The 21,220-nt window shown below is 43.2% G+C and overlaps 1 protein-coding gene across 1 annotated transcript; it reads left to right on the forward strand.

Annotated features, from left to right (window-relative positions):
• Positions 1-258: 258 nt before the first annotated feature.
• On the forward strand, positions 259-13,677 carry LOC103374062 (protein Wnt-2b-A). Its single transcript, XM_008304090.1, has 6 exons — positions 259-363; positions 1,330-2,024; positions 4,696-4,916; positions 7,869-8,146; positions 9,688-9,952; positions 12,386-13,677. The coding sequence occupies exons 2-6, from the start codon at positions 1,843-1,845 to the stop codon at positions 12,613-12,615; spliced, it is 1,176 nt and encodes a 391-aa protein (XP_008302312.1). The 5' UTR covers positions 259-363; positions 1,330-1,842; the 3' UTR covers positions 12,616-13,677.
• The last annotated feature ends 7,543 nt before the right edge of the window (positions 13,678-21,220 follow it).

Here is a 21,220-nt window from a genome sequence, read left to right on the forward strand (position 1 = left end):
CTTTTGATGAAATACCACTTTGCAACAGCTATTGCTAATTCTAATAGTTTCAATTCCGACAGGGATTTTCCTGATTTGTTTACTTGTTTGTTAGTATTAATGGGGTCAGCTGAATTCAACTGCGGTGTTCTCTGTCCAACAATCCCTAACTCACAAAAGTTCAACCTGCACTGGTGCCTGTCCGCAAGTCAAGAAGTAGTTTCGTTGGAGTTTGTCAGAGGTCTTTGGATGCTTAAAAAGTAGTTTTTAATCTGTCAGGCGCCATTCAAGGACAATGAGAAACATCAGAGATTTGATGATGGATGACAGCGCGCGGTCAAGCCTGAAGACAACATGAACGCACAAACAAGCATGGGAATAAAGGTAAGATGGTTGCACTCGAGAGACAATAGTGTATATGAGCATGTGTATGTGTGTGTGTGTGTGTGTGTGCGCATGCTTTATTCCAGCGCTGTCTCAGCACTCTCCCTCTCTTACACATGTGGTTCATATTTAAGCCATAGTGCTGTTCCACTGGACGATTTGGCTCTGTTCTCTCGGTCCCACATTCCCTGCTTTTTTCTCTGACTTTTGCTTCTGCTGTGATTTACCTGATGCACGGCTGCAGAAAATAATAATAATTTTATAATATTATTAACAATTATGTGGTTATGTCGCTTTACTTCTTTATCAGGGACTGCACCTGTTGATTAATATCCATATGATGTGTTTTCTCTAATCTGAAGGGCAGCTTGATGACTTTATGTGCTAGGTATGTGAACTTTAAGAGTTTAGAAAAGTTAAAAAATATCATAAATATCCAGTAAATATGATATTTTAATGGTCGGTTCTAATTGTTAACAATTGCCAACATCATACAGACTTTCCACAAAAAGATTACAGCATTTTGCAGCATTTCTTATTTGAGGAAACAATATCTATATATACTGACTATAATAAGAAACTACTTCTTTAGTCGAGAGGCTTTTAAAATATGAAAAAATAACATTTTTTTGTGATTTAATTATCTGGGTTTTATGGGTTGTAAAATAAAGGCGCCATCATTAGTTATAATAATTCCTGTCTGTGGTTACAGATGAACTCCGAACAATAGGACCGTCTCCACATCAACAGCATCCTCACACCAACACGCGCACGCACACACGCACCTCTCTCCATCCATCCCTCTTTTTTTTTTTTTTTTTTTTAATATCTCCTTCCTAGTCAAACTCCATAACCCCTGCCTCTGCCCAATGAGCGAGTGGAGCTGTCAGCAGCGAGCCCTCCCTCATCTCTCTCTCTCTCTCTCTCTCCCTCTCTTTCTCCCCCCTTTCTCTCTCTCTCTCTCAGCTCGGACTCTGTCCACGGTGCACTAATGAAGGAGAGGTCCGGCGTGAGCATCCGACCCAGCGGAGAGTCACACAGCCGACAGAACCGCAGCCAGTCTGGTATCTGACACCGTATGGCTCTTTGACCCTATTTCTGCCTCCGAATTAGGCAACAAAAAAAAAAGGGGGGGGGAAAGAAAGAAAGAAAAAGTGTTCGGGGAGTTGAAATATAGAGGCGAAACTGCCGACACTTGTTGCGCTCCTCGTCAGGTAAACTTCCCCATTGGCAGCCTCAAGCGCTCAGCGAAGAGCCTGTTGCGCACATGGCACTGAATACGCGCAACTCGCTCTGCTGACAGCCGCGCAACATGGAGCCACACACTGGATAATGAGGCCTTCCTACTGTCTGGGTGCATAATTTTTTTCCCAAAAAAATCTATCGATTGCAGTTAGGATTTTCCTCTGATTTTTTTATTTTTATTTTTGTATTATTTTTTGGGAACATTTGTGCGCAATAACGAAAAGAGGAAGTGTCATGCTGGGCTTAAACAGGATTCTCAGCCTCCGGGCGGCTCGGATTCAGCGCTGTGGTTCGCCGAGAGTCAGACTCTCATCCCGGTCTTCTTCGTGCCAGAACCCCGGTGCCGGTTCGAGGATTTATTGTGCGTGTCTGTTGCTGCTGCTGCTGGTGACGCCTCGGGTGGACTCTTCATGGTGGTGAGTCTGCATCCATTACGCACACGCAGGGCCTTCCTGAGTGAAGCTGTGTCATTATTTACAATAATAATAATAATAATAATAATAATAATAATAATAATAGATCCTACTGAGACTATTGCCTTACATTGGGTCTTTCCTTTCAAATTTCAAGGATTTAAACTGCCAGCAAGTTTAACTTATGACCACTATTTTAATAACCCTTTTCCAAATCCCATTCCAATTAATATGGGGCGCAGCGATTTTCCAACAGCAGACAGACAAGGCCATTATGAGGTTTGAGGGTTTGCATCAGTTAATTTATTATCGCGGACATAACTGATATTTTTCTCATCAGTGTTGCTGCTGCACAGAGTCGGTGGCAACATTTCATCATGTTTTTTTTTTTTTCTTATTGCATTAGTGCATAATTTTTCTTTTTGGGGGCTTGTTTTTTTTTGTTTTTTTTTTTTAAAGAACTTCATATGCTATTATTTGCCACGACTGAGTGCACCGACTTGTAATTTTATGAGGCAACTACTGCAAAGAAAAACTCGAAATGTGTTATTCTGTCATCATTTAATTTAATTCCAGCCGGCTGGCCCCCTGAAAAAAAAAAAAAAAAAAAGAAAAAGAAGCATTAGCAGTGGAAATAAGCTGAGTTATGAGTTTGTGAATGAGATTCGAGCTTCTTTAGGATTTTGTGTCTAAAAATGCCTTTTTCCTCGTGTCAGTTTGTTGGCCTGCCATGTTGAGTAATAATAATAGAGCGATAAATGTAATTTATGTCGGCGCTGTTGGCTGAGCGCGTGTTGAGCTCAGCTGGAGCCCAAATTCGACAAGGCAGAGCGAGTCATTAATTCACCAGGTACCACTCACACACACATACATGACTTCACTAAAATACCCCCCCACCCCCCCCTACCCCTCCAAAACCAGTCATCTGGAGCATAGGTGAGGGGTTAAAAAAGATCTCATTGCCTGCGCAATAACATAAGTGAAAATGTCCATGTGTGTGAGTGTGTTTATAGGAGAAGTGTCTGTGTGTGGGCGGGTATGAGGGCTGATGGAATGCCTAATAGTTTGTGTAGATTAAAAGCAGTTATGGGGAGTAGTGGGGAGAGAGAGAGAGGGAGAGTGTGTAGAGGATTTGCTTAGGCATTACTGGGCTTTGAGGGGGAATTTAGTATATAGGAGATATACTACTTAGCCCTAACTGTTTCTCAAAATTTCTGTGGGTGGATAGTAAGTGATGATATGGAGAGATCTGGAGCTTTAACACCCCATTGTGGTTGCAGAAATGACTGTGGGATGTTACAGCCACTTAAGTGTACGTAGGAGTTAATGTAAATGTGCTGTAATTCAGATCGGTTTCAATAATTGTCATAAAACAAGGAATAGCGAGCGAGTGATGTTCGTCCCCTCTGCAACAACAAGCTTGGCTGGCGTTTGTCGTGGCGAGGCTCCTTTTTCGGTTCCCTCATCCGTGACAGATTTCATTTATTGCATCTTGGGTTCATTTGTTAGGAATTCCAAGAGATTTATTCCTGATGATGCTCGAGAAAATGACCAGATTATGTAAGACCCAGGATCGCTTGAAAATATAAAAGAGTTGTGGCGGCGTAATCCGAAATCAATAGCAGAGTTCAGTGTCCCTATTAGCGTCCCTATTTGTCTCCCGCTTGTCTCTCTCCTGTGATCCACGGCGTACTTGCAGGGCTTTACAGCACGTTGTTTTAGACCTGTGGATAATGATTTACTATCCTATAAAATCCACAAGTCCTCCTTACTTTCAGAGAGAGAGAGACAGAGAGAGAGAGAGAAAATTAAGTGTGAATTGCTGCTCTGGCACTTTCCTTTGATGAGCACTCTGTACTTTTTTTTTCTTCTTTTTTTTTCCTCCTCTCTAATCCCACTCTGGGGAGTATAGAGTCTCCAGTCTCCATCCTCTCGCCCGGCCTCATAAAACACGACCACACAGCTACATGCTCCCTGGCCTCCCCTAGCTGACCCGCCAAAGCCCCGCAGCCACCGAGCCGCAAGAGGTCTCATGTGTGCACAACACGGAGGCACATCAATAGCAAAGAGTTTATTTTTGGGGCCAGCTCAATGCAGTGTTTATCTTGATAGGATACTGTAAAAGTCTGTTTTTATTGACGGCAGATAGGACGACTGGAAGGCGCACACAGGGTTAGTAAGATGAGAGCAATTAGGCAAAAGATAGAGAGGAGTAAAGCGAGCAAATGGGGTCTTGGTTTGACAGGGTTATTGGAGGCCCCAGACTTTGCGCTCTGATTTGTGACGACACGATTTCGACTCTCCCGTTGGGAAACATTTAAACACACATACACACACAGGTCTTGTGGGGAGAGGTTAAGTGCTTATTTATTTGGAGAGTGGAGTAAATGGTTTCCACTCCCCTCCTACTCGCAAACCTTAAACTGTTAAGTGTAGTGAACTCTGACTCACAGAGGACTGTTCCTGCTGCTCTCCTTCTTGCCACTCACCACCTATAAGTGTGTGTGTGTCCACTTGTGCATACCCATTCACACACAGGGTACCTATGTGTAATAATCAATTGCAAGACACCATCAATCAACCCATTCTGCTGACCGCTGCATCTAAATCCTTCTAAATGACCCAAGTGATTGTGGATTCACGTAGAAATTCTTTCTCTTTTTGGAACCCTCAGGTATATCGGTGCGCTAGGGGCCCGTGTAATCTGTGACAACATCCCCGGCCTGGTGAACAAGCAGCGACAACTCTGCCAGCGCCACCCTGACATCATGCAGGCCATCGGTGAGGGCACCAAGGAGTGGATCAGAGAGTGCCAGCACCAGTTCAGACACCATCGGTGGAACTGTAGCACACTGGACCGCGACCACACCGTCTTTGGACGCGTCCTGTTACGGAGTAAGTGTGCCGACGCGTACGTCTGGTCTGTCTGATAGCTGGCTGTGTGGCCAAAGAAGGATCATAAACAGTGAACCTTCTTCCCATCCGTGATTACCCCTCACCTTTCTTGCTCACTTCTCCTGCTTTAGCTTTCCCTTCTCCTTACTGTCCCTCTCCCTCTCGCTCTGTTGTTTCTCTGATCTTTCTCTGAACGCTGGTGCTCCGTGTTTATACTCTCTAATGGACTGTTGTAATGCCTTATGCCTCGTCAATAAACACATGGGCTCCAAGACGTGGGCTTGTCGTCATTTTGTTTTTCCACTCCTGCCAGACCTCTCTGTTTTGTAACACAGTCGTGCATATACATACAGGCGCACATGCATGTTCACATACATATTTTCCTCCAGCCTGTGCATGTATAACTCCTCCCTCGGACACTAGTAGACGTGGGGATGGTTTGAATCTAATTATTAAACGATAGGAACACGGGCTCTTTAATGAATATACCTGACACATAGGCTGCATTGGTATCTTGGAATCTCCTGGTATTTTAGCACACAGGCTTGCATGACAAATCATCCACCATGCATCATCAACGTGCAACATGGATGCAGTATTACACCTGCAAGTCACTGAATAAAAACTGCGACTGTGCTGCTAAATCTTATGACTACTGACGAGGGTGAAGCTCTTATTTGTTGCAGCAGCTCATTGTAATATCTGCACACTGGTTGCATAAAAAGGTGTTTGTCTCCACAAACTTAGTTTCTGATGTCACTGACTTTCCACAGGCTGTTACTGTGCCTTTCCAGCCATCCCAAGCATGTGTGGGGGGCCGACGATGCATGGAAAAAGTAGCAGATATGGAGATACAGGCCCTACGCGTGTGTGTGTGTGTGTGTGTGTGTGGTGGACAGGAATAAACAGTAATGTAGATGTAAATATTTAGAGAGATATTCTCACTGTCAGACAAACAGCGTAGGTTTGAAAGATGACCAGCAATGCCCTCCTCAGTCCTCTCCCACATACACCCCCTCAGCACCCACTGCCCCCCGTCTCCTCACCTCACGAATGAAACGGGACACTCCGGTGCATACACAACGAGCAGGTTGGCTCACACAAACTCTTCTGGACCAGGCTTTTGCAGAGTGAACCTTGCTTCCAGATACAAAAGCATCCCATTCTTAATATGTCAGCAAACTTTGTAAATGCTTTTTAAAGTGCTGCCGCTTGAGTGTTTTCATTTCATGGACGTTTATCCTTTTAATTCACTTTTCAAGAGAAGATATGGTTTGATTTATGGAGTCCGGTGCTTAAAGTTTGAAATGCACCCATGCATGCAGGACTAGTCGATCCTAGCTTGCAGATTATAGAACAAAACAAATGTGAGCGTGGCCAGAAACGGATTAAAAGACCCAAAATAAAAACTTAGCAGCAGCAGGCAATTACCGTCCTGCAGTGTCACCAATGTGCACGCCTTGGGTCAGTTAAAGTCAAACATGTTATCTGGCTGGTGTAAAAAGCTGTACACTGAAATATAAGTTGTGGCTGATGTGGTCAAAAATGTAAACTGAAACCTTTTCAAGCGCTTGTTTGAGACTGATGAGTAAAAAAATGTGGCTGAAGCTCATCATGTGTTGAAATCATCAAAACAAGGTTTATCCTCTTAGGAGCTAAATGTGCTTAGACGATGACACAGCAATCTGTCCGTTACATACTGTGACAGTACATGCTGAGATGCCATGTTAGCTTGAGGGGGAGAGTCGGGCTTCAACGAATGATTATTTTCCTTGCTGATGATTATTTTCTCATTTGATTAGCGGTTTGCTCTCAAAAAATGTCAGAAATTAGTAAAACATGGTTCAATATTTGGTTTTACTGTCATAGAGAAGCAAAGAAGCAAGAAAATACTGTAATTTAAAAAGCTGTTGTTTTTTTTGTTATTTTTTTTACCTTTTTTCTTTGGAAGTTAATCAGATTATTTTAATTGCTGATGACTGATTAATTAGTCAGTTGATCAGTGCAGCTCTAAAGAAATGTATTCACACGACTCATTTTCACAAGTGTCTGAGATTATTTGTTTAGAAGCATTGGTTCCAGATGGTTACTAAGGGGTAAGATTGTGACAAAAATCATTAGGACACCTGAATGTCTTTATGAGATTTCATGGCTGATTGCTGTTTAAACATCTTGGTCTGGGCAGACTGACAGATCAAATGACTGGACTATATAATAATCATCATGCTTACAAGCACACAGTAATAATTATGGTTTCATTTAGGCCCAGGACTTTCTTCTATTTGTATTTGACTTCATGTACAAAGACCCCAAATTAAGATTATTTTATCATTCATTTGTTTGGATGATAAAAGGACTGAAGATGAAGAAATTTGTATACCTCTTAACACCATGTTGTTTTTGGGACATTTATTCCCAAAAGTGCTGCAAAACAAGCAACAGGGACCAAATGCTGTATCTGATTCTCTGTGTGTCTTCAGCCACACAATACATGAGTCATATTCTGAGGAACCAAAGAAACCAGAAAAGAACAGATGAGCACAGCAATGGTAGATAATGCTGTCATGACATCACCCTGGCGCTGATTAATAGGGTATCACTGTGTCTGTATTTAAACAATTTATGTGAGCAGAGGAGAGCCCCGCAGCTAGGATTATTTCCATGATAATATTTAAACAGAGCTGCTCTATACTCCACATCAGACCTGATATGCCCCGTCAGCTGCACCTTCATGTCCTGATGGCTCACACCCAGGCCTTGTCAGGACATTATATGCATCTGTGTTTGCACGAAAGCAAGTGGGCTGCGAAGCTTTAAGGCTTCGGCTCTTGGGAGAATCTATTGTATGGCACAGTATGAGCAACTGCAGTTTCTGTGCTCAAAAACAGTGTGTTATTCTAAAGTCCACGTCTGTCTAACTCTTTTTGGTTTTATGTGTTCTCTCCGTCTCAGGCAGCCGTGAAGCAGCCTTCGTCTACGCCATTTCCTCGGCAGGAGTGGTGTATGCGCTCACTCGAGCCTGCAGCCAGGGGGAGCTGAAGACGTGCAACTGTGACCCGCACAAACGAGGACGAGCTAGCGACGAGAGAGGAGAGTTTGACTGGGGCGGCTGTAGTGACAACATCAACTACGGCATAAAGTTCGCAAAGGCCTTCATAGATGCCAAAGAAAGAACTGTCCGTGACGCCCGGGCACTCATGAACCTGCACAACAACCGCTGCGGCAGAACAGTAAGTGTGTAATTGCTGTACATTGAAGAGTTTGGAAGTACTCAACCCATGATATTAGTGTCTCAAAGGTTGATTTACCAAACTATGAAAAATACGGAGGTCCCGATCAAGTTTGTTCACTCCCGATCTGATCTCTACGTGCATGTCAGAAAATGTATTGTACACTAGCTGTAGTACCAGGTTGCACCACAGACTGGAGTCTCTTCCTGTTTAATCCTGGGGTGATCCAATGAGACTGTCACTCACGACTACAACCAGTTACATGTTGGCAAGTAGAGAGCACTGTTGGGGTTTAGCTTGGAACGGGCGACCATGACAAAGTCTTCTGTGATGCTCAATGACATCCAGAGCTTATGTGTTTAAAACAAAGCACAGCATTTTATATCCTAGTAGTACATGTAACAGAGCCAAAATCAATTAACAGCCAAAATCATGCACACAGCAACACAGCAATATCAGCTTACAACAAATGTGTATTATTATAATGGATTAAACGTTTATTGACTGATAAATGCTGTCGTTTAATAATTTAGATTTTGCACCCATAGCGTCTTGCCACAAATTGTGCACTTGTTGTCCGACACCTGCGTGACAACAGACATAAACAAAGAATTGGGGGCTTATGGTAAAACGGTAAATGGTCTGCACTTATATAGCGCCTTTTTCTACCTTAGCGGTACCCAAGGCGCTTTACAATGGGTTTCGCATTCACCCATTCACACACACATTCACACACCAATGGCGACAGAGCTGCCATGCAAGGCGCTAATCTGCCATTGGGAGCAACTTGGGGTTCAGTGTCTTGCCCAAGGACACTTCGGCAACCGCCAACCTTGCCATCAGTAGACAACCGGCTCTACCACCTGAGCCACAGCCGCCCCAGCTTATCAGCTTATGTTCATGCCGATGCCGAATAATTTAAAAAAATGCTCTCATCAACACTAATCCTGATCTTTGAGATTGGATTGGGACATTCCCAATGAAAAAACTTTGTATTTGCCATCTTTTCTTTGTTTTAAAAAGCGTTAATATCATCTCGATTCCACATGCATTATTACTCAATGTTTGTCACAATGGCTCACAAGTTCCTCATAATTCAATATGGAACAAAGTCTGGCATGACTCCACAACAGAAGCTGCCTTGGCTCAAATTAATTTGAGCTAGAAAGTGTTTTAAAGTTCTAGTGCAGGTGTACCTTACCTTGTTTTTCTTTATACAGATAATAATACATAAAAAAAATGAAGCAGCTACATTTCTTTCCAGAGTAGGCATTCCCATAATTCGTGATTACTTGCAGATCTCACTGCCACTTAAAACTTCAAGCACCCCAAGCAAAACTTAATTAATTGCTTTTGTATTTGAATGGAGACTGAAATTTGTCGGACTGTATACGATGATAAGAACATCAAATAAAGGAAATATGTCTTCACATAATCTGATTTGAAAACATTACTTCATTAGTGGTGCATTTTTAAAACGTGTAAAACCAAATTTCAATGATGGCTGAAACCGCATTAACAATCCACGCTTCTTCTTGTAGGCAGTGAAGCGTTTCATGAAGCTGGAATGTAAATGTCACGGAGTGAGCGGCTCTTGCACGTTGCGGACATGTTGGATGGCCATGTCCGACTTCAGGAAGACCGGCGACTACCTGCGCAGGAAATACAACGGGGCCATTGAGGTGACGATGAATCAGGACGGGACGGGTTTCGCTGTAGCCAACAAAGCCTTTAGAAAGGCCACCAAAAACGACCTGGTCTACTTTGAGAACTCTCCGGATTATTGCCTGCAGGACAAAGCAGCAGGTAAGAAGAAGGTAGACTGAAAGACAGAGAGGCAGTTTCTCATGGATGTTGATGGATTGCCCCGACTGTGTTATGTTTTAGGGGTGTTATGTGTATGTTGTGTGTATGTTCATGCATGACTAGTGTGTTTGTGTGTGTGGATGTCAGTGTATGTGTGTGTAATGGTAGTCAGATAACACAGCAGGCCTCCTCGTGTGATGTCTGTGGAAGCTAATATCCTTGTACCCCGAGGACACGGTGGTTCTGTGACCACCTGACCTCTGTCAGTCTCTGTCAACGCACACACATAGAAACACAACCCTAGGGTCAGGGGATGTCTTAAGCAACCTTTATGTACCACACCTAATCATTTATGACTGCGTCTAATTGGTTGTGTGATGTATGAAACGCCGTCAGACAAATTTTTAGGAATATCTGACATCAACACCTCCGTCACCGAGAAGCTCCGTCCGGTTCTTCCTTGACCGCGCTCCCTTTGTTTGCCTCTTCATTCGTTCCCGAACCCATCCTCCCCCTGTTTCTCACCTTCCCAGTGGAATCCACAGCCTAGGGACACAAACAGCTAATTTAAAAAAAAAAAAAAGAAAGACAGAAAAAAAAAAAATCACTTCTTTCTGTCTGTCACAGTCTCTCTCCCTCTCTGTCTGTCTGAACTAAGCGTAGCTGGAGGGCAGAGTGGGCCTCAGAGTGTGAGAGCCTGTCTGTCTGTCACGCTCCACTGTCCATTTAACCCTCACACACACACACACACATAGAGCGGCTTCAAAGGGAGCAGTGGCTTGGGAAAGGCAGTGTAACTATAGGCCACTCTACCAACACTGCATAGTTGTGTGTGTGGGTCTGTTGTTCTACGGGCAGCTTGTTGTGATAGGTAGCAGTTCAAACAGGGAGCTTCTCACACCAAACATGAGCGCTAATCTCTGTGGGGATGACATTCACATAAGACACAGACAATATGTCGTGGCAGTAGGTAATAGCCGGAGCGCTAAATGCTACGATACATTCGGTACCAGTGACCAGCGTGCTACACTGATCCGACGTCAAACCACACGGGGAGATCGCTAAAATTAAAATGAAATGACGCGATAAACATCTGCCATCAGTAAGAAAACATATTTTGAAAACAGTAACGCCTGTAATGATGCAAATAACTCAAAAGTTCCGGATATACGTGCTCACACTACATCCTCAGGTTAACTCCAGAGTCTCGACAGAGAAGATGAACTCTGAAATAATACTGCAACATTGTTCGGATGTCGTTTTCAGCTGCCTTTAATGAACAGTATTTTCCACCAAGGATGCCATGGGTTGATGCCACATTCTTGTCTCACAACTAGCTGAGCCAGAGAGAAATAATCAAATTTGCCACCGTGTTGTAAGTCTGAGATACCATGGATTTCTGACGATGTCTGTGACTCAGAGAAAGGAGCTATAGAAGTATCAACAAATCTGCAGAGATGTGGATTCAAAACCTTTGCTAGTAGTTACATCTAAATAAAAGATTATCACTACTAGAATCAATAAAGCTATTCCGAAAATTAAAAAGAAGCTATCTTCCGTTAGTTCGCATCTGGTTTCATATGATCACTAATTGAAGCTGCTAACAGTAATGGGTTGACTCTGTTGGTATGATACCTGGATACCCCCAAGTCTGAATACAGACATTCTTATTGCTGCATAATGCAGATTAAATGCAAGCAGTGTCACAAACACTGTCAGATGAGCTTGGGCTTGGAGAATGCACAGCAAGGGCCGAACAGAATAGACTGTTTTTGTAGATAGGGATCACAAATATGGCATCAGTATATCTGTAGTTTGGCTGAACCTCAACATCATCATAGGTGGATAAAGTCTGGTGTGTATTTCTTTAAACCAATCACACGTAAACTAGCGATGGATGGAATTATTTCTGTAGAGCATTTGCATGCAGAGAAGCGAGCACTGCCAATAAACTGGACGAATCACTGAAAAAAAACCTAGCAAGGCTGCTTTGGGTGATTTTGAAAATGGTAGCACATAGATAGTAGAAAGAGAGGAGAAAGCCAAAAACAAGCGTGTCAGACTCATCTGTAGTAGATCTGAGTAATCCAGGAAAGCTTTACATTTTTTCAGAGAGCTACAAATACTGCACTGAGTTACAAATACTGGTAGGCATGCAGCTAGCCTTGATTTTTAAAACAAGAATATTTTCATTATTGATTGGTGTATCAATTATGAGCTTGATTATTTGGATTATAAAGGTGTCAGTGTCCATCACAGTTTCTTTGACTTCAAGAATCTTTCTACCAACTTACTGTAAAACTCTAACACATGCACTAGATGTGAAGAAGAGCAATTGGCAGAGGAGTGAAACATAAAAGATCACCTAAGCAGCTTTAGTTTCAGTTGAATTTTTAGCTATTACCAACCAACTCTTTTAAATTTGTCTTGTAGGTTCCTTGGGCACAGCCGGACGGGTCTGCAACAAGACATCACGTGGCACGGACGGCTGTGAGGTCATGTGCTGCGGGCGCGGCTACGACACCACGCGAGTCAAGCAAATCACAAAGTGCGAGTGCAAGTTCAAATGGTGCTGCGCGGTGGAGTGTAAGGACTGTGAGGAAGCTGTGGACATACACACATGCAAGGCCCCCAAACGAGCAGAATGGTTGGACCAGACCTGAGGACGAAGCCCCTCCTGCTCCCCGCAATGCAACCCCACCCCTTTCCCCCCTCGCAGGACATCCTGTGAAACATGGCATTCTGGGAAAGTTTATCCAAAAGTGCTCTGCATCTCCGCCCTCCCGTTCCCCCCCCCACCTCGACTCATTGCATGGCTTTTCTACCTGTCTCTGTGAAAGCACTAGAATTCAGTACCCATCAATATGAATTACTACCAATTAGCTCCTGTTTGTGAGCGGCCCTGTGACTGAACTGCTGGGATCAGACGAACAGTGACACCAGTGACACCACTCTGGGGTTTGAGGTGGATTCAGCTTTTATCAAAGATTCAGTCCAGACGGCCTTTTTCTAGCGCGTGGTTGTGGGTTAAAAATGGTTTGCTGCTTTCATGATGCTTAAAAGACAAGTTTTTACATTAACTGAGCCTTCAAACATATCCAGTATTATTACAACAACATCATATACTCACATAATTTTGTTTCATTTTTTGGGGGGAAATACACTTTTATCTACCAAAACGAATACATGGTTGGACTTTGGGAAGGAGCTTGGTAAGTGCAATTTGAGAAGTGGACATCTAAGCATAAGTTTGGCTGTGTGCAGCCAAACAGTCCTGGCAGAGGACTATCAGAGGAAAGGGAGATGGACACCAGATGAATAAATGGACGGATGCGTCATTGGAACTTTGAATATAACTGTAAAAAAAAACAAAAAAAACAAAAAAAAACAAAAAAGGAAAGCTGTTTAAAGTGATTTATTTAAATTGTAAAGTGTTGTTTCATTTCTCATCTGTGGATGAGACTGCACTACATTGGCTGACACGAGGAGAGAGAAGAGCACTCCCATTACTGTGATTTTATTCTAGTTTTCAGTGTGTAAGACGACGAACTGCTGCTGAGAAGACGACAAAAGAAAACTAAGGCCTTGATGGTCATCTAGTCAAACATAACCACGACATCCGACAGGTTTCACTTCTCTGCTCTCCAGCTTGCTTGTATAACATTGTGTATATTGCCTTATCTAAACAGATGTTCATATGAAATATATGGTGCATTAGTATGACACTGGAATCTTTGTTTTTTGTTCGGATGAACAAACGCATTGAGGTCACGGACAAATAATCTCAGACTCTCATAACCTGCCTGCGATTTCCATCACACACACACACACACACACACACACGCCATCGGCAGCATGAGTTGAGAGACACTGGAGCACTAATAATACAATATATGTCAGTAACAAAGGCTGATTCTGTGTAGATTGGGGTGGGGTGTGTTATATCATTCAAAGGGAGGGAAGTGTTTGATTAAAGGCCCAGCCTAAACCCCAACCCCTGCTGGCCCTATCCCACCCCTCGCTATGTGGAATTCCAGGTGGGTCCCAGGCTAATGACTAGATGGCTGTAATTACCCGGGGCTGTTGATAGCTGGTGATTGGACATGGTTGTGCCACAGAGGGCCTAGTGTGGGCTCCTGCTGGGACCACATTTAATCAAAGGCTTCTTGGCCGGCTTATCAAAGGGAATACTTTCCAGCAATCTTCTCTGCCTCTGCCCCCTCTGTTCCCCAGACTCTCAGTCCAGTTCAGTCTCTGTTATATTAGAGTCCAGGGACTCCTGATAACGTGAATTCTGCAGGATATCACACACGAGAAGAAAATTAAGGCAAAAGTAGAGTGTAAATACAAATGCACAGGTGTGTTTTTTGAGGGACTGGCTCATAAATGCTTAATTTATTACATCTTTATTGTGTAAACTTGTGCTATCCTGGTACAGTTTCTTCAAATTGAAAAGACATTTTTAAATTGCTCTTTTGAGTTCACTCAACCACTGCAAGTTATTTCTTGTGATGATGCGCTATAAAGTTTTTAATGAACCACTATTACTCCACTTATGATTCACCTTTTAGTTCATCGACCTCATCTGCCCCAAAAAAGAGCCCTCAACATCCTAGAAGTGGTCTTTTAATAGCCACGGGAGGCCAATATTGTTAGATAAGATAAGCTTTATTGTCCGTCAGGGTAATATTATCAAGCCGTTCCAGTCACTGAGAGTATTCTAGTGCCAGCGTCCTGAGGCAGAGTCTATCTGTGTCCTGGATGCCAGGCTGAGAGCATTCCTGTTGCAGAGTATCACAGGCAAACCATTAGTCTTTACAGCTGGCAGGCAGCACTGTGTGTACCGACTGAGGGCACAGAAATGGTATCAACAACACAGAAGGTTTAAAGGATCGTTCTGTTTTTTTCTTCGACTTTGGATCACATGTTAGTATGTTTGGCCATCAGCAGCACTGATAACGATAAGCTACCAAATTAAACGTAGATGCTGGAGACGATGGCCTTTTGCAGCAGAAAGAAATCGGACAGCGCAAGAAACGCAGCCAGTCAGATGATTGCAGGTTTTAAAGTAAACCCCAGCTTAGCCAGACTAATTTAGAAGAGAAAACAAACTCTGTAAGCATTGAATGTCAACATTGAGCTGCGGTTGCTGTTGTAGGTGTGTATGCCTAAAGTTTTCCAGCACACTGAGGAATTATTACACAGTGATAGACATATACAGTGGTTTGGAACCTGTCTGAACATCTTCACTTCTCATATTTTTAGCACATTGTTGTGATGTTGGCCCACTTCCAGAGCTGCACAATTAACTTGATGAGTACACTGTTATTATAACTAATAGAAGCAATGGCCAAAGCGTCAAAATAAAGTCCAGGTTGTGGTAAATCAGAGTTATCCTGTGATTGCACAACAAGGCCAAGTAGTCTGACACGGACTGTTTAAGCACCTTTAAGAGCAGCTGAGTGGTAAAATCAGTTAAAACCAGTGAAATGTTCTATATTTTTTTTATTAAAACTAGAGGTTATTCTGTAATGTTCAAACTGCCACAGTGACACGTTACTGCAGTATCTTTAGACGGTTAGCCAGGCATACGCTTCACATGGCCCCAGTCTTTTATTCACCATTGTCACAATTACTCTTAACTGTGTCAGTCTTTTTTTTTTTTTTTTAATTTTCACACTTGTTCTATATTCTCTCTCTCCTCCACTCTTGACTATTCCTGTTTCTCAGAACTGACAGTTAAAAAGATTTATCGACTTTGTGTCCAGGCTGTAATGCATGTCACTCTGGCCTCTGGTTGCAAGATGACAACAGCCCTGAGAATAGAGAATGAACTTCACTCCAATTACATACACATCCGTGCATGCAAGCACACATACACACACATGGACAGAAGTGGACCAGCCAATGAGACTACAGATTGGAACATTTAGCCCTAAAATTCAGCCTTAACTGAGACATACGCACCTTGTAAGAGACAGTGCAAAGAAGACACTGAGCCAAACGGGTGGATGTAGGGGAGAAAGAAATGTATAGGGTTACTTAGAGACCTGGCGGGCAAGTTTATCAGCAGATCTTAATCTGAGCAGAACCGCGTTCCCCACAATTCATCATCATTACCCGCCCCATCTGGCACATCCCTCTGACCGCCTCCCTCCACCTCTTTCCTCCTCCCCGCCTCCGATACTGGTGTCTGTCGGTGGGAATCTAGCTTGGAGATCCACCTTGGGGTGGTCCGGGTGTCAGCCATGCGATCTGTTTTGCACACATATTCGCATGTACACACCTGCAGGCTAGGATAGCACCCCCTCAGTGCCCCCCAAAAACTGACCTATCACCTGTCTGGTAAAACCCTCAGTATGTTAGCAAGCCTTTCCACACTGTCACTCATGGCCAGAAAGTGCATGCAAATATACAAGTGTGTGTGTGTGTGCGTGTGTGTCGTGGGATGAGTTTAGCCCTGAGGGCCAGTAGAACCTGGGTCTTTATTTTTCAGATGCTGAAGGGGGAGTCTGGTAAGGTCAGGGGTCATAAAGTTGAGGTGTATCAACAGAGAAGCTTCAACACTATGAATGACCACTGCTGATCCGGTGCCTGTTGACACCTCCTAAATATTAACAGCTTGCTCATGTAGCTAAGCTCTTCTCTGGCTGGCCAGCAATGAGGTAAACCTATTCAGAAAAACACCTGCTTTGCTGGATTAAAGTGTGGCCTACAGTGAACTGCCTACAGTGCCAACTCTTCCATTCATCTTTGGTCCTGTTGCGCTGCCTTTATCTGATGGGGTGGGTGTCAGCCATTAGGTATTAGGTGATGTAGCGTTGTTGGAAACCGGTTCGGGTTGGGAGACTGTGGGAGCAGCAGGAGGTGCAGATTTGTTAGGGAGCTCAAACTAATATTTACGTGACCTGCCAGGACCTGAGGGGCATGGAGACACAGAAGGGAGAAAAAGTACAGCTATGAATTGCATTGCCTGCTTTGAGGAGAAAAAGGGGATTATGACATAAAGCATTTATCTGCTGAGACCTACAGCAAAAAATGTCCTCCCTTCACCACCTCCAACCTCGTTCCCCCAGTCGCCCCCCACCTTCACTAACTGCCTATTTTGCTCAGTCATTTCCTATAATGGTTCACAGAGAACACACTTTGGTGGCCATCACAGTGCAGTAGTGGCTCTCTAAAACTGCGCTGATCTCTCTTTTTGTTTCTTTGCAACATATTGGTCCAACAAGGCAACGGTTGGCCAAACCAATTCTTTGATCTGGCAAGTTGCTAAGAAAAAGAGTAAAACTGGAATTTTCCAAACAATTCCCCTCCACTGGCAGAGCAGCGTTTCAGCGCTCAATTACCACTGCAGGTAAAATACTTCCAGTGCTTCCACCATCGCTCCAACTACTGACACATACAACCACATGCAGGTTGACCTCAATGAATTTTTCCGTGAGTAGAAAGCCTGTGTGACCTGACCGAGCGCCAATTTGTCATCCCTAATTTATCCTTCGTACAACTTACTCACTGCTACGCCAGAAGTCAAGCTTGGTGTTGGTTAGCAAGAGCATTCAGTGGGTTCAGCTGACGTACGGCCTCGGTGGGGGTTAAAGGACAAAGAGCGTCGGTGCCGAGCCGAAGTCGGACAGTTGGGCCGTTAGTTGCAGTGAATTCTTCACCGTACAAGGTGTGAGGCTGCGATGTGATGAGGTTTGTATATGCGTGTGACAGTGTGAGTGTGTTTATCTCCCTCCCTGTGTGGGAATTTACAGACACACCTCGCAAGGCACAAACAACAGTGACCTGGAAAAATAGTCGAAATTCCACCAACATACCAGGGAATCTGGGGGTTTGGGCTGACAATACACACGCAAAGACAGAGGTGTGGGAAACAGGAGAGATACAGGGTCAGGGTCAAATTGTGTAGGCCTCACAGACACAGATACCGGTGAGTGATACCAGCTGACACACGCTGATGCTGACACTAACAGTGATACCATGACTACCTGAGTGGCATTGATTGATAGCGCTGAGCCATCCCAGCGTGCACACACGATCGACAAACTGAAACTCAGCCCATTCTTGTGGCTTTTAACAGCATATGGTGTGCCAAAGGGATGTACTAACTTGCTCCTCAAACTTCTAATGTAGCAAACATAATTCTAAAAGATTCAAATTTTTGAGCAAAAAAATAATAAAACTAGGCTCTTAAAGATGCCTGTTCCATTATAATCAAGTTTTTTACCTTGTTAACATGGTTGTATATTATTTTCATGTGCAAATTGTGCAGTAAACACAATGGCTGGGCATTTCCACCTTCAAAAACTAAAGGAACTACACCTAAGGTACCAATCCTATCAGTTTGGGGACTTTCTGCATTACTCTCATGCGTCAGAAGTGGTTTCTGGTTCAAATATGTATGGCTGAGTGTTTTAACTAGCGGTTGTGTAGCGTAGAGACGTTTTACAGTGTTTGAGCTGGTGTGCTCGAGCTGCAGCGAGTGGTGGAGGGGTGAGTGGAGTGAGAGGCAGAGATTTAATAGATCTGCAACAGCGTAACTTTACATCTAACACATTTTAATGCAAGAAACTACTTTCATGAAAAAAAAAGGATCTTCCAAATATGTAATTTTGATCTGCAGCAATGAGATTTTAGGGTTTTAATCAGTCACCAGAAAACGTATTTAGTTTAGAGCTGATCTACAACTGGATTTTGTTTCTTATTGCTAATTAGTTCGCCTTCATACTAATAACATTATAAGAACCAAACTCAATAAGTTCTAAAGCATTTTTTCTGCTAGTTTAAAAAAGTATTATGTCTACTTTTTGAGATATTTTTAAGTCGGAAAAATGTAGAAATTAGCATAAGAGTGATTTCATTGGCAAGGGCCTTTAAATTAGATTTAGCATATGTAAATGAATTCATGGGATCAAATTTGTGTACAAATGTATCTACACAAATACATCGTGTAAATTCAGTGAAATTCATATGTGGGCTCCAGAGAAGTGGGTGGAGGTAGAGTAGGCGACTTCATAGATACACAATTTCGAAAGCAGGCAGTGGTGTTGTTCCATCTAAACCATTTTAGGGCAGGAACAGATTATTTTTATGTGGAAAAAAACAAAAAAAAAAAAACTTCTAAATTTGTAACTTTGAACGTGACTGTATGCAGTGGAGTGTCTACCTGTACTCAACATGTTCACAGCTGTGTGTTTGTTGTTGCTTACAGTGGAGTAGATGTGTTTATCACATCACTGGAGCCAGCATCTCACTCCCAGTCTCCCAGACTCCTCACCTTTAAAAACACAAACCACTAAAGATACTCGACTCGTACGACGAATCCCAAACTCACACCGCACAAACAAACACTCTCCATGCGGAATGTGAGAGACTGTTCTGTTTGTGTTTTGAGGTGCAGCTTTTCTCCAGTGTTCGTTTCCCTGTCCGTAGAATATGCTCTCGCTGGCACTTGCGTTGCCCCAGAATTATAGAAACTGTTTCTTCATGTGTTTTTTTTCCCCCCTCCCAATCAGTCTGCTGAAGTATTCGGCCAAGTGCCGCAGCAACAAGCTTCCACTGACTAGGTTTCACTTCATACCAGCACCGAGACAGCAGATCGCGAGCAAGGACACAGTACAGTAGCCTCAGTCGCTCCGTAAACAGTGGTAAACAGAGCAAGCTCTCGGCATGAAATGGAGGAATACTGTGCACAAAACATTTACACAGAGCTGCCACGGGAACAATATCATTTCAGTTTTACAATAAAGTGCTGGTGTAACAAAAACACCAGAAGGAAACTCATCCGTCCCTCTCCCTGGTCAGAGTGACTTGTTTATGCTCCGGCCTCCCACTCCGTGTGAGGAGATAATTCAATCAAGTATAATAGAGCTTTCACACGAGCTTAACCCAGCATTAATACTAATGCCGCAAGACCCAAATCTGGAGTCTGATCTCATATATCTAGAATTTTATTCCATTGCATGTCAACAGATGAGGCAGTTTACCGTTACTGTTAATATCTGGATTTCGGTAAACATCGATTTGACCTTTCATTATGAAAATCGTAAAGTTCGACAGTTCAAATACAGAAAATAGGATTGTAATAAAAGCAGTGCAACATATTAAAAAAAAAATGTAGCTCAGATAAAATAATCCTGCAAATACACAAAAAAGCAGCACAAGTATCTGCGTCATTACAGATAAAGGAGAGAAGGGGAAATCCTTGTATTGCACTGATGTCCCAATGCCTGAAAGAATTGTGGTATTTTAATTATACCCAGTCAGCCAGAGAGGCGCGGGCAGACCACACCTTGTTTTGGCAAAGTCGCACAGTGTCCACATCTTCCTCCAGTAACTAAAGCCAACTACTGACTGTGTTTTGATCCACTGTAGAATTGAAAAACTGCCCCTCTCGCACAGACAGTGTGGGGGTAGGCAGCAGCATGAACCTCACTGTAGTAGGTGTTCGCTACAGATCACACATGGATATACATATACATGATACACTGATGGCTCTGCTATCTGCATGCAAACAGTATAAAAGTATAAATCATTCTTTCATGTCGCAATGCTTCACTTCCTGTACACAAGCATGCAAATTTACTGACTGACCAGCTCGTCCATTCACACTATCTGTAAACATTAAAACTAACTCATAAATACTCTATTTATAGGGCCTTGGTGATAGATGACGTCATATAATATTAAAGACGGGTATATTTTATGAATCCTTTCGCTAAACATGGGCGGGTAGCATGACTTTATTTTTACTTTGTTCACTCGCACGGCACTGTAGGGATGCTCACATCTTCACTATTGGCTTGGAGCTCCGTATCTGTCGAGGGTTTGAACTAGGATAGTTTAGAGGAGAATAAACAACAGTCTAATGTGTTTATCAGACACTAAAGCACACACCAACAGCTGTTTACCACACAGAGAACCAAACCGCATACAACAACAACGACAGCACAGTGGGGGGAAACATGTAATCTGATGGAGCTGCGCGCCGTATGAAAAGGTGATGTTGAAGAGAGGTTTGTGTTATCTGTTAGGTGAGGGGGGGGATTCCAACAGTGTAACCACCATCCAGCTGATGCAACATACTCTCTGACCGTATAGTTAAGACCTAGAAAGGGAAAGTGACGGAGTAAATGAAATCTAGGTATGCCTGAAAAGTGTGCTACTCTTGTGGAGTGTACTACAAAGTGTGATTAATGGGTTAGTGAGGTATGTTGAGTCCAAAGCCTGAGTTTGCAGCGCCACAAAGTGCTAGCTCATCGT

Source organism: Stegastes partitus, unplaced genomic scaffold (genome assembly GCF_000690725.1).
Source record: "Stegastes partitus isolate 25-593 unplaced genomic scaffold, Stegastes_partitus-1.0.2 Scaffold2129, whole genome shotgun sequence".
Classification (NCBI taxonomy): Eukaryota; Metazoa; Chordata; class Actinopteri; family Pomacentridae; genus Stegastes; species Stegastes partitus.